Source organism: Anoplophora glabripennis, unplaced genomic scaffold (assembly GCF_000390285.2).
Source record: "Anoplophora glabripennis isolate ALB-LARVAE unplaced genomic scaffold, Agla_2.0 scaffold29, whole genome shotgun sequence".
NCBI classification, from domain to species: Eukaryota; Metazoa; Arthropoda; class Insecta; order Coleoptera; family Cerambycidae; genus Anoplophora; species Anoplophora glabripennis.
The window spans coordinates 1,245,959-1,261,403 of NW_019416257.1; the positions used below are offsets into that span (position 1 = coordinate 1,245,959).

At 34.3% G+C, this 15,445-nt stretch overlaps 1 protein-coding gene across 1 annotated transcript in view; it reads left to right on the forward strand.

Moving 5' to 3' along the window:
• Nucleotides 1–15,445, forward strand: part of LOC108908517 — a 181,750-nt gene that overhangs the window by 96,843 nt on the left and 69,462 nt on the right. Inside the window, exon 5 of the mRNA XM_023457279.1 lies at nt 12,193–12,414. Coding sequence (XP_023313047.1) covers nt 12,193–12,414 — 222 coding nt within the window. The remainder of the gene's footprint in view (nt 1–12,192; nt 12,415–15,445) is intronic.

Genomic DNA, 15,445 nt, shown 5'->3' on the forward strand with positions numbered 1-15,445 from the left:
ATTCATTCTCTCAACGTACAACATTTCTAAGTTCCCACGTATCAATTAAAGTATAATGATAATTATAAACTCCTTTTCGAGAATTGAATGGTACACTCTTTTGAAATCCAGACTCGTTGTGATACTGGTCATAACGATATATAGATAAATAAAGAAATAATCCCTCAGGTTACAGTGTATACAACAGAAAGTAATAATTGATCAAGCCGTAATTTTAATTAAGATCTGATCATCCTGTTGTGGAAGAGTAAGAAAATTGTTAAACATGAGTTTGATTTTTCTAATGACACTTTGTATAGTTATTTTCGTAGCCCCATCCATAATTAATCAAACATAATGGGTCGCAAAGTTTAATGAAATTTTAACAAGGCAACGCAAACACGTTTTTTCATCAGTGAACGTTGTGATAGTTTAATTTATAGAGCTTTGACATCGAGCTCGAGAGAGTTAATAGTTTATCCCTGGATATTTAATAGCAAACAGACAGCTTTCAAATTTAGAAATTTATATTTAGAATAAACTAATTGCTCGTATATTATCCGAAATTTAAATTACAGCGAGGTAGTTTCCTTCAACTGAAAGAAAATATGTATTTTTTTAACATTTTCCCTAAATTCACTTAAATCGATGATTTTATTTTATGTGTATGACGACACTAAACAAACTAGGAAAACTTCCAAGTCTTTGGCACACATGGAGCAGCATAACTGTTTATTAATTTATTTTTTTTAATTGCACCTGTTCAACGGGAAGAAATCTACCAGTAACCATTCAGTGAAAATCTGTAGCACATAAACAAAGCTAAAGTACAAATCGTACTGTTATAAATTCTGCAACAATGTCAGATCAATTGAGGTGTTCACATTACCTATAATAAAATGAGAATAGAGGATAATACCAATTTTATGTGAATGCCTGGAAATGTACAATTTCAAGATTCATGTATTCGTGGCGAAATAGCTGTTTGGTTTATGTTTAACGTTCCGCGTTGAATAGTTAATAAAAAACACTTACATGAAGCGGATTTTGCTATTTTATACTTATATGGTCGTTCTAAGTCTACATAGTTATTCTCGTAGAAAAATGTTGCTCGTACCGAAGACACAGTTTAATTGCTCTCCTAAGGTTTATGGATATAAAAATGTTGAAGACTAAACAACTATAATTTGGATTAAAGCACAGCAGCTTAAAACCAATCATGAGTAAAACTTCTCTACGATTTAATTCAAATTTTTGGCAAATATTTACATAGTTCATTAAAGGTGTATACAATAAACTATTTTTGAAATTATTGATTATACACAACTTTCCACGAAATTCATTTTAAACAAATAAATTAATTAATAATTTTCTATAAATATTCTATCCGTATATTAGTTATATGCAGCGAAAATAAGAAATAAAAACGATTATGCATGGTGTTTGAGGATAGCGTATCATAAATTCTAGGGGCAATAAAATATGAAAATAAATAGTTTTTCTATGGAAGAGACGATAGACACATTATCGTATTTTGGTTTCAAGACAAAATTTAAAATTTAGTTATCTACATAAAAACACAATAAAAGGGAAATGTTAAATTTGTATAATGTGCAGTCAGTTTAACTCGACTTGCAAAACTCTGAATACGTGGACCCCTCACAGCTAGCATCTACATCTGTAAAGTGTTTACAGCGGTGGTCATGGTTATCGTCGTGCAGCAGTGAACGACGGACTGGGAGTAGCATATCCACTACGCAATTTCGGTTCTGTTTGGTCCGACCGTAACCAAATAATAGCTATTCACCGTTTATTTTTTTAATAAACGTAATTTTTTCAGGTGTGGTATAAAATTTGGTTACTTACACATCGTTTATTAAACCTTTTTTAAAAAATTGTAATTATTTAAATTGATTCTAGCACCTGCAATGCATCTATTAAAAAATCAATGGTGCGAGAAATACCAAACTCTAATCAAAAAGAAATTGAAATACGTAAATAGTACTTAAAATACGTAAAACCGCCCACTTATATTTGACTTTTTATTCAATGCTTTGCACCTACATTTTTTCGCCCATCCCGGTATAGTAGTCAAGAGCCGCCACTGCATGAGCTAATATTTTGAATTTATAAATCTGTAATAAAATACTCTCTTTTTTTCTTCTACAATCAATCACTTCTAGTAAGCAAGCAATGATATGTGATGCGCCTTAATGTTGACACTTTAGAAGTAATTTATAGCAACCTTGGTACAAAACAACACGTGCAAAAAGTTAGCAGCTACAAAATTGGGGCATCTTATACAGTGTGGCCCATTAAGACCAGCTATATTTTAGATTTCTTTTATTATTACTATTTTTTTGTTGAAATCTTGTAAATCCGAACATCCATTATGTGCATTTTAGAACACCTACAACCTTACCTTACACAATCGTCCTAATGATAAAGTCATGTTATTTTAAAATTATACAGCGCCTTCATAGAAAATGTCCGAGTCCCACGTGACCAGATTTGTTTTGGCGTTCAGTAAGTTTGATTTTCTTAAGTTGGTGTTTCGGAAATTGCCAAAAAAATTACCAACTTAGGACTATAGATGAAATGTCAATCCAGAGGCGTTTGTAATTTTTCGTGTTATTGTTTGTACAATTTGGCAGGGTTTACCAATATTTATGTGCTTTTTCTACAAATTAATCATTGTCTGTTGAGTTGAAAACAAAAATTCAGAAGTCCAACTAAGTTTTTTCCTTAAGTTAAATGAATAGTTTAAGGTTATGTTCATTTTTTGCATTGTCATTTCTTGTAGATTTGTGTAAAAACGAGTACAATATTATCAATGGTTTAATGAACATTTAAACGACCATAATTTATTAGACCTGACGTTTTATTCGGATGAGGCATGGGTACATTTATTTGGTTATGTAAATAGTCAGAATTATAGAACTTGGGATACAGAAAATAGAAGATCCGCATAATTTTCTCCACAGCTCCACAAAAAAAAATCGAACAAAATTACCTCTGGAGTCTGACTATGTCTGTCATATGTTTTCGGGGTCGCTGAATCCAAATTCGGAGTCCATTTAACCCCAATACGTCAGAATTTTTCATAACCTCAAAAAATAGGCCTAACCCATAACCCCATAACCTCTTAATCCCTTAAACCCCTTAGCCCCTTAACCCCATAACCTCAAAATGCGTTATCAGTAAACACGGGGTGAGACTATGAGTAACGTTGCCGCTGTTCTTCGGAATTAATGGCCTGTATATGTTTCAGGATGTTCTAGTTTCAAAAACTGTGCAATCTTATTAGGAATCATAGAAAGGGTATTCTCGCCGACTGGTTGGTTGTAACATCTACCTGCTTGATAGAGCATAAAAAGAGTGAAATTTCAGTTTTAATTTCCAATCTAATCTTGATATATTTCTTGAGAATTTGTATGTGAGAAATAGAACCCAGATGAAAAGTAATTGTAAACGTATGTAACATACCGTTCTTAGAATCTGGAGTTGTAACTACAATAATGTCATCGAAATTTTTTAAATTGACATCCAAAGTAAGTTTGCAGAACTTATCAGAACGGCATGGCCCTGTAATGCCTAAGACCGTCACTACCTTCATTAGCAAATATTTGTTATCGGATGCCTGAACGAGAAAATCGACTTGTTTTTTTTATATAAAAATATATGACTTTTTAGGTGTATAGACGTCATTCTTACATTTCAAAAATGCTCTCAGCTAGGGGTATTTTGATATATCCACGTTCTCCTCTATAAAAATAGTTGACTTAATCATTTCACACAAACTTGTCGGTGACTTTAAAGTTCTTGACTTCTCGGACTTCTCGGACTCTATTGCCAGACTCCGCTTCGCTCTGGCGCAAAATCGTCCTCGACTGATAAATAATACTTACCTCCTTTCTGGTGCAAATAACTATTGCATATTAAAGTTCAAAGTTTGTAAAGAAATGTAAAATGCACTCCATTGGTCTTATCATCTGTCTATAGGGAATTTTGTGCTAATCATTGACTCCACTGTAAGTTTGATCGCCTAACAGTCGCTGTCACGTGGAACTTGGGCATTTCTGAAGGTACTGTATTAAGATAGCGAGATACTACATGGTCATTTTACTGCCACTTATAAGCTCATGAAAATAATTTTATTTCTATCTTTTTTTCATTCAGTTTCAGTCTTAGCTCCCTTTTCAATAATTTCAGTTTCTACAGTTTGATGTTTGCTATTTTCATTGAACAATCCTGTATCAGTGTTTTACTTGCTTGGATGCAATATTTACCGAACAAGTCTATTAAAAAAAAAATGGAAGTGAAAAAGGAACGAGTTTAACCGAGAGTCAAAACAGGTTCCGACCCAATAGCCCCGACAAAAAATACATTAGACGATGGCTAGGTGTAAGGGACAAGATCTGAAAGAGATCTGCGGAAAGCCTACTACGATGATGTAGAATGATTGGATTTTCCGCAAAAAATATAGCTCCGAATTTCCCTGGGTGAAATTCGATAGTGCCTATTGAAATATTCCCCCCTCGTGTCCTGAATTCACGTGCTGAATAATATTCAATTTTTCGACTTCATAATCGGGTTCGCCGAGAGGTTTGAAGAAAAACGCGATATCATACTGAGAAAAAGGTTTGATTCCAACACAATTATGTTTTCTTTTAATAAATTATACGTTTGGATAAAGATCAATCAGGTTAATGTAATCAAATCATTTGTTTTACTAATAGGCTCTATCAGTTTGACATACAGACCGATTTCATTCACTATTTTGAGAGAGATTCTTGAAAAAAAAGTTGCTTTTTTTCTGTGTCAGTTAACTACAATATGAATATAAAATGCCAAATGAGCCCACTACAGACCATTATACAGGGTGTCCCATTAATATTGTGAAAAAAATCAGGGGTTTCCTTGACAAAAATAAGAAAGAAAGTTCCTATAAACCTATGTCCGAAAATGCTTCGTTTCCAAAATACAGGGTGTTGAAATTTAGAGAAAGTACAAAGTATTTACTAGTATCTGGAAAACCCTAATTCCGATTTTTTTGAAATTTGGTATGTTTGTTTATAAAAACTGTAGACGTCTTCTGACGTAATTTGATTTATTTTATCTATTCCAGCGGCGTCCGGGGACTCACTCCTGTTGATATTAATAAGTAACCATATGAGACGTCACTGATTTTTCTTAGGTGTCATATGTTTTTCTAATTATGCGATTAAAAATACAACTCTTTTGTCTCTTTACTATTTTGATATCTTGCTTCGTTTTCGAGCAAAAAAATAATAGCTTAAGTGTATAATTTTAATAAATATCTGAACTGTGTAGTTATCAATCCCTGCTTGTCAAAATGAATTACACAAATAGTAAAATGTGCGATACGCATTTTCTTTATGGCCTGGCCAACGGTAATGCATTAGCCGCCAGGCGTCTCCATGAGCAGAAATACCATAATCGTATAATTCCTCATCATACTATCTTCACCTATCTTCATCAACGTCTTAGTGAAATTTGAAGTTTTCGAAAACTTACCGCAGGAAACGGGCAACTCCACAAAGCAATAACCCTACAGTTGGAGGAAGATGTACTTCATGAAATTGAGGACACTCCAGTACAGATTGCTAGAAACTTAAATGCAAGTCGTTCTACAATTTTCAGGATTTTAAAAAAATCTTCTATACCCTTATCACATCCAACGGGTTCAGGCACTTTTACCGACTGATTTTCCGTTAAGATTAGATTTATGTCGATGGATACGACAAAAAATTGGGGGAAATCCTCAATTTTTAGCAGAAGTACTATTTACGGATGAGGCGAATTTTTCTAGAAGAGTCATAATGAACTTTCATAACAGTCATGTATGGGCGGACGAGAACCCAAATGCAATATTAGAAGGCCGTCATCAACACCAGTTTTCACTTAATGTATGGGTCGGAATTGTGGGAGACCACTTAATAGGCCCATTTTTTTTACCACCGAGGCTTACTGGAGATGTTTATCGCAGTTTTCTTGAGGATGAATTGCCCGTACTTTTGGAAGACATCCCATTGCCGTTAAGGTTGCAAATGTATTTTATGCACGATTGCGCTCCACCCCATTTCAGTTTAGCTGCACGTGAATATTTGAACAATATCTACCCAAATTGCTGGATAGGTCGAAGAGGCACTCAACCCTGGCCCCCAAGGTCTCCCGACTTAAATTCGTTGGATTCGTCACCTCAAACATTTGGTTTATACGACGTCAGTGCAAACCATAGACGAATTAACAGCCAGGATTATTTACGGCGTTGTGGTATGGTGGCAGAAAACACAACAGACCACAGCGAGGTTTAGGTATAACGGGGGCGATGGCATCGACCCCGACAGCTGCACTAGAAGTCATGCTAAATCTGCCACCGCTGCATATAGTGGTGGAAAGAGAAGCGCGGCTAGCAGCATATCGACTCAGCAATAACAATGACTGGATGGGTGGTTCCCACTCCAGGATCATAGACACATCTATGTCGGAACCAACTCTTGGGATGGTATCCGACAAGATGGTTCCAAGGTTTCACTTCCACAAGCCATTTGAGACTCGAATAGAGGATCAAAGCAAGTGGGAGGAAAGGTTTAATACCCTGGAAAGGTGGAGCCTAGTATGGTTTACAGATGGCTCCAAAATGACCAGAGGGACGGGTGCAGGAATATATGGACTCAGACCCAGATGGAGTGCAAGCTACAGTCTGGGGGAGTTCCCTACTGTATTCCAAGCAGAAATCTTCGCGATAATGGCGTGTCTGGCAGAGAATGTACGTAGAGGTTATAGACGTAAACTCATATATATATTCTCTGATAGTCAAGCTGCAATTAAAGCTTTAGCCGCACACAAGGTAAGTTCAAAACTGGTGTGGGACTGTTTACAAATGCTAACTGAACTGGCCACCAACAATACAGTCAGACTGTGTTGGGTGCCAGGGCACAAAGGCATTTGTGGAAATGAGAAAGCGGATGAACTTGCGAGGAAGGGATCCGAAACAGTGTTCATTGGCCCGGAGCCCTTCTGTGGCACATCTCCCAGTGTGGTCAGGCGGGCTATGGGCAAATGGACAGAGACAGAACATAGGAAATACTGGACTTCAAGGCCAGGACATAGCCATTCCAAGGAGCTTATGGAGTATCCTTCGAATGGAAGAGCGAATGAGTTACTGAGCTTGAATAGAATCCGGCTCAGGAGAGTGACAGGACTCATAACGGGACACTGTCACTTTAGGAAACATCTACATAGACTAAAGCTTGTAGACAGTCCGGTCTGCCGAGGATGTGAATCGGCGGATGAAACTTCTCTGCATATCCTGGGCGAGTGCCCGGGATTTGCACGTAGCAGAATGGCGCTCCTTGGGAGACCCTATTTGGAACCCAAGGAATTGAGAGAAATGTCAGCAAGGAAGCTTTTGGACTTTGTAAAAAGGACAAATCTACTTGCTGAATAGGACTAGTAGTGGGACGCACAATAGGCCTAATTAGGCCGCAGTACTATGGGACTTTTAAAGGACCAACCACTAGATGAAGATGAAGATGAAGAAGAAGAAGATCCTGTGAAACAATTAGACACACAGCCGGAATATTTGAACGGGTTCGCCAATCAAGGTGTAATAGGATAGATGCCTGTATTAGAGTTGAAGGTGCACATTTTCAACAACTGTTGTAACGCCTGTGTATGTAAAGTATTTTTCATATCATTGCTGTTTGTTAAATATTTTTTCTTATGTTTCTGTTAATATTAATTATTTAAAAATATATTATTTAGTGAGTTATTGTTTCTCAGCTTGTTACATCGTTTTTCCTTCAAATGTATTGTTAAAGTTGATTAGTAAATAACTAAAACTTTCAATTTCTATTTTTGTTTTCTACTTCCCTTAAGAATGTGCACATGAAAGGATATTATTTCTTTGCTCGAAAACGAAGCAAGATATCAAAAAAAGTAAAGAGACAAAAAAGTTGTATTGTTAATCGCATAATTAGAAAAAAAATATGACACCTAAGAAAAAGCAGCGACATCTCATGTGTTTACTTATTAATATCAACATGAGTGAGTCCCCGGACGCCGCTGGAATAGATAAAATAAATCAAATCACGTCAGAAGACGTCTACCGTTATTATAAAGAAATATACCAAATTTCAAAAAAATCGGAATTAGGGTTCTCCAGATATTAGTAAAAACCTTGCATTTTCTCTAAATTTCAACACCCTGTATCTCCGAAACGAAACATTTTCGGACATAGGTTTATAGGAACTTTCTTTCTTATTTTTGGTCAAGGAAACTCCCCCTGATATTTTTCGCAATAGTAATGTAATATTTAAATTTTGTCCAATATGAAGATTTCAGACCTATTTCTTTTCTTTTTTTTTGTCTCTATTACATAAAACTCTACAACATTCCTTCTCAGAACGAACGATAGATATAGCGTATAGGTGACCATCCTAGTGGAAAGATATTCGATAACCTGAGGCCACCAACGAACAGCAATAATAAAAGCACGCACGAATTTTACCTGATGGAGTTTTGTCCCTTGGAATTTTTGTTGTTCTCGACCGAATCACGAAGTTTTATCGAGATTAGGTACATGACAGTGAAATATTTTCATTTAATTATTATCAAGCAAAAGCGCCACTACGAAAATGAATGGAGTTGTCACATAATAAATTTTTCAGGGACTTTACTTCATGGATATTGGCAGTGACTGCTAAATAAATAAAAGAGCCTCGTTCAGAAATAAATTACTAATTAATATTTATTGTTGTCGCAACGCAAAGTAAAGGCAACTCTCTACAGGATAAAATAAACAAAGTTTTCACAAACGGATTCTCATATCCAATCGTGGCCAAAATATTTGCAAGTGTATATTATTTGCCATTTCTAGTAAAAGATTTTCTTATATTTAATTTAATAAAATAAACATTGTTCTTTCTTTTTAAATACAAGTGTTAATCAGATGACTTTCAAAAATTCCCACAATCAGTACATCTTGGGGATTCTGGTAACGTTGTCCCCCAGTATTTCCGGAATTTTTTATATAAATGTTTCTATAATTTCTCTTTATGTGTCCAAATTAAAAGATGCTTGATAGGCAAATAAAATTTAAAAGGTTTGCATAATTTAAATAAAATAGGAATACTAAATGAAATATTAAAACATGTCGATGTATATTTAAAGATAATAAAATAATAAAAACAATAAATTATTATCTGTTTATTCCGGGTGTCCCATTTAAAAAAAAACACGTGAATACCTCTTAAGTTAAGGGCTTAATGAAAAAATTTTTCTAATAAAAGTTGTAGGGTTTTGAGAGGGACATCTAATGGTGACCTTGACCAAGGTCATTTAAAGGTCGAGTAGATTTTTTCAATTAGAAACACATATATTTGACACCAGAAATGAAAAGAGCAGAAATTACATCCGACTATGACCTTGACCATGACCGTCAAGGTCATTTGAAGGTCATTTTAGTTGTTATTGCAAAATTCTACTTTTGAGACCAGAAGCGAGAAGAGCGGGCCATTTCACGTCCATCTATAACATTGACCTTGACCTTGAACGGTCATTTCAAGGTCAAGTTAATTTTTCAAATAGAAACCGGTATCTTTCTGACCAAATTAGAAAGTTCGGAGAATTTTGCTTCCGGATATAACCTTGATCATGACCTTAAGTTTCAAAAGTCATTTGAAGGTCATTCTAGTATTTTGAGGGAAAACTTTAATCTTGTTCGTATTTTTCTTTTTAATATGTGGGGCTCGCCATAATTTTCCAGAGTACCCATTAACCCTTTGCGGCATGCATTTTTTATTCAAATGTTTTTGAATTCAGACCAGCTCAGAATTTAGTAATAGTTAAATCCGATAAGGCGGATCCAATATGTCGAGTACTCGACGCGACCTTGAGTTTTAACGTAGGTTGAAGCATTTTCAAAGTGTTAATCTATATGTATATTAGAAATGTTTACCAAAAATTGGTCGGCCATATTGGATTTGAATATTTTCAAATTCTGACTTCATGTTCGCGATCAGCGCCCTCGAAAACCCCCATGTATAGTATTCGGCAAGACGGAAATGAATTTTGCAACAAGAAACTAAAATGACCTTCAAATGTCCTTCACATGCCCTTGAAGGTCATGGTCAAGGTCATAGTCGGATTTAAAATTTTCTGCTCTTTTCATTTCTGGTATCAAAAATATGTTTCCATTTGAAAATATCAACTTGACCTTGAAATGACCTTGAAGGTCATGGTCAAGGTCACCATTAGATGTTCCCCCAAAACCCTACAACAATTATTTGAAAAATTTTTCATTAAGCCCTTAACTTACGAGATATTCACGTGTATTTTTTAAAATGGGACACCCGGTATATTTAGAGAATTATCAGCACGTATTTTCAGCTCGTAAACCAATAAATTTAGAAAATTTATCAATTTTTCACTAAAATATGTAACAAATAATAAGAAATAATGACATGATCTTGATGTATGTGTACGCTATTCTCTACATATATCTAGACTGTCCAAGATTGTTATATGACATACTATGTATAACGAGACTAGGAAAACACAGTGAAACACTTAAATCTGTAATTGTCCTGAGGATGTCACGATAAGTGACGAAACGTCGACAATTGAGAAAATTTGCTGTTTTTCTTTGAAATTTGGCCTCTAATCTTCCCACTATTGACAACAAACTGAATAAAAATAAGGCTACCAATATCATTAGTTAATAAGAAATAATAATAAGAAATAAAGAATAATAATATGTAAGACTATATTACCATGGCAGAAAGGTAATCCAAAAATAAATCAATGCTGCAAAAATATACAGAATGTTCCTTTAAAAATAACAGTCTTCAGTGGAATTTCTTCAATAACATTACAATAAAAAGAAAATTGAGCAGCTATTGTGACAAAACCATAAAAAAATCGTTTAAACATTTTTTAGATGTCTCTTATAACAACCGATATACAAGATACTATTTAAATCGGACAAATTCTAGAAGTCCTAGAAGTCTAGAAGACAGGAAACCAAACAAGAAATAAATGTGTATGCACCACCAAAGGACCCCGCAATAATCTTATGGAAATTGGGTTTCTGTTAAATTGTCTGAATTTTTGATATGTTGTAGGTTTTGTCATCCTGAACAAAAGTCTCCATGGGCACAAAGTGGCAAAATGAACGTTTTGGCAGCTACGGAGCTGCCAAAGCTCCCCTGACCCGTTGCAAAACTATTCATTTTCAATACTATTTACAGATGTCAAAAGCATATTTTAATTATTCTAATATATAGGGTAATGTTTTTGAGGTCACTGGATTCAACCCTCATGTCAGATTGGACAAATTGACCGTTGACAGCTGTCAACGGTCAATTTGTCCAATCTGACATGAGAATTGAATTCAGCGACCTCAAAAACCCAAACTCTCAATGTGAAAAAAGGATATTTACTTTTATATTCCTCGTTGACAGTCAATTGACAGCTGTCAACTGTCAATTTTGCCAATCTGGCATGAGAATTGAATTCAGCTCCCTTAAAAGCCCAAACTCTCAATGTGAAAAGAGAATATTTACTTTTCTATTCTTCGTTGACAGTGTATTGACAGCTGTTAGCGGTCAATTTGTCCAATCTGACATGAGGGTTGAATCCAGTGACCTCAAAAACATTATCCTATATATTAGAATAATTAAAATATGCTTTTGACATCTGTAAATAGTATTGAAAATGAATAGTTTTGCAACGGGTCAGGGGAGCTTTGGCAGCTCCGTAGCTGCCAAAATGTTCAATTTGGAACTTTGTGCCCATGGAGACTTTTGTTCAGGATGACAAAATCTACAACATATCAAAAATTCAGACAATTTGACAGAAACCCAAATTCCATAAGATTATTGCGGGGTCCTTTAGTTCGAAAAAAGAGCTCAAGACAACTATACCAATTTTTTTCTATCACTGTTTAGGTTGTACCATACAATGCCAAAAAAATGGTCACCTTGAACACTTACTCTAAAGCTTGAACCATCAATCCACCATAAAATGATCATCTGTTGCTAAACTACTGAATGAAAAAAAAATGTGTTGATTTACCTCATAATCATCAAATAAACAGAAACAATCCCTCATCAATCTTTCATATAGCCTACTATTCCCTGGAGAAAAACAAGCGTGACCTAATTAATGGAAGTTGTCCCTTCGCAGGTCAGAGGCGTAGAGATCGGGATCGTCCTCCTGGTGCTCTTCGTGTGGATAGCAGCCATCGCGCTCTTCTTCAACCGGTGGGGGAAGATCCGCATGCTGCTGCCCTACCAGCCGGACTACAAGCAGGAGCAGCTGAAGGTGCCGGGAACGGCGGCGTGCGCGGCCGCCACCGCCACTGGCGCCGCCTGCACGCACAACTCCGGTGACCACATTTGCCAGCAGGTAACTACTAACATTCTCTTATACATTTTTTGAACTAGGAACTTAATACATTAACGTTATTGGAACCCCAGCGCGGAGTTGTTGAGGCAGATAGAGCACTTTTTGTGCTACCTACACAATAGTAATACGCAGTCCCCTCTCCCGTACAAGTCATAGATTTCTGTCTGGAAAGGGGGAAAAGTGCTGTTATTTTTTTATTCTTGTTATTATACTGAGTACTGTTTTAGATAATCTCAGCAACTTTGCTTTATCTACAGAGTGTTCCCCATTTTCCCTACAAAAATTCAGGAATACATGGAGGACGTAAAAATAGTGGCACTTTCTTATTTAAACAAATCTAAAGATTTTGAAGCAAAATGTTGTGCACAAAACATAAATAAAATAGCATTTAAGATGAAAAAATTGAAATATTACGAGTGTTGGTTACGTTTTTCTCAAAAATTATGGCACGCCATTGGGACATTGGGTTTTTTTTGTCGTTTTTGAAATGCATGTTTTATTTTGAACGAAAAAGATATCCTGACTTTTTATATAGTTTTTATCGTTTTAGCACGAATTAGCAGCTTGTAAAAATGACACGTCTAGATTTATTTAAAATTATACAGGATGGTACACCACAACGTGTTAAAAATGAAGAAGCGTTTTCTAACTCAACGTGAAGAATATTTTTCATATAAACAATTAAAAGGCTTAATTATGCTAATATAAAGGTTTCAACTTTTTTTTTAATATGGAAATACAGGGATATTTTTGAAATTGGGAACATACTATGTGAGAAGACACGTCGAAAAATACATATAGGGTCATTCAGTCATTCAATCACGTATTCGGAAGGACAAATAAAGACAGAGAGCATTCGAATGTTGAAGCGAAACAGCTGATTTCCGCAGTCGTCTTGAATTTTGCAGTTGGTTTCTAAATCAAAATGCATCGGATCCCAACTTTATTAACGAAGGGCTATGGACAGATGAGTGAATATTTTCTTAGCCGTACTGTCAATAGGTAGGTACCATATTACTCTTTGAAAAGCAATGAATCAAACAATAAGATATACGTACTACAATCTGAATAACTAATTGAACATAATGCTAAAAACACATATTCAATTATAAAACATAGTGAAAACGTTAACAATATTAAAAATACTAAATTGTAATAATTTAACAATCGAAAACAATTATCATCCTTATACATTTGTTTTTATTAACAAATAAGTAATACTTGTAAATATTTAAAATGTAAAAAAATATATTATTTATTCATGTGTCTAGGTAAAAAGTTCTGTTCATTCGTTGTCGTTCACAACGGATTAAAAACGCATTTAAAGCTAGGTTAATGACCCAAGGCAGGCAAGATTCACTCTCGATAAATCAGCGGTCAGGACCGGTCCGAAAAGATGTTTAGATAATAATTTGGAAATATGTTGTTTCAACGTAAATATGCGTTAAAATTTCGTTAATAGCGTATTCGTATTCCACTCATTTTTCCCTATCTTCCCCTAAAATTAATGACATTATGACTGAATCGCCCTATGTATTTGTGCAGAGGGTCACTGTTTTGTGAAACTAATCCTGCATTTTTCTAAAAGTGTAATACTAATGTGTACCAAAATGGTAAAAACTGTTCAGAAAAGTCAAAAAATCATTTTGGTTTGAAAGAAAAATTTACAATTCAAAAATTTTTATTGTTCAGTGGCGGGCCATCATTTTTGAGAAATATTTGTCTACTACACTGGTTTGATTTTTTTCTCATTGAATGCTATTTTATTCCGGTGTTGTATCCATAAAGTTTCATTTCAATAGTTTATTTACAGACATAGCTTTTTCTCTGAACACCCTTTGGCCTAAAACAGTGACTTCGGAAGCAATTTTAAATAGAAAAGTGCCAATATTTTTACTTCCTCTATGGGTTCCTTGAAATTAAAACTCGGGACGCCCTGTATATATTCATGTTCTACTTTACTGTTTGTTATTATATTTGAATTATTAAATGAGGTTACAGAGGTGATATATATCTGCATACATGTAACTGATCATTTATTTATATGTAATTCATTTTCAATGTACAAGTACTACAAATGCAAACATTGTGTTTCATTAAAAAAATCCATATTTATTTGGATATACATATTAATAATGTAGAATCTCATCCATCACAGCGGAATATATAAACAGACATAATGGTTGATGCATACTGAGACTTAAGACATATATCGATGGATTTTCTGAAGAGGTCGAGACTAGTCGATTTAATTTATATAAATATTTAAAAAAATAGGTGTGAACATGATTTAAAAAATAATCTTCCTAACCCAGAATTATATTAGAGTATAACGTATTTAGAGAACAACATGCATTAATTTTAATTAGTACTTTTTGAATTATTCGCGGTAAACAATACCTAGAATATTTACATTTTAACTTATTAAATAGAAACTTGTCCTTTTATTTATTTATTTTTTTCTACATGGACAATAAATTTATAACATGGTTATTTACTTACTATATTTTTCCTTCAGAAAGGATATTAATTTTGGAAATTTGCTAAAACCGATGTTTTTAAATTATTAACATTGTTTTAAGCATAGAATATAGACTCTATAGATTTGACGACTTTATTTGTTTAATTTTTCGACTAAATACATACCTTTCGTATCTTTTCCTGGATTTTTCATAACTGGTGGCAGCAGCAGCTTCTTAATATGGAATGGAATGTTTTCTTCTTCACTTTCATCGCTGTTCACCTTTTAAAAAATTTAATAATATTTTTTTAATAATGTAAAATATAAGAGTAAAAACTTTTTATAAGATAAAATTTCCGCGAAAATGCGAAAAACAGTTTTTTCCGATTTTTTATTTATTCGTTCGTTTATTTCTCATTTCCGCAAAAATAACTTAATTCTGACGAAACTTGGTAAAAGTAAACTTTTTATGTCTTAAATGACCACAATTTTTTTTTAGATAAAAAAATCAAGAAGTTTCCGAGATATTCATTTTTTCCGGTCTGAAACACTTTTTTTCAAAGAGAAATT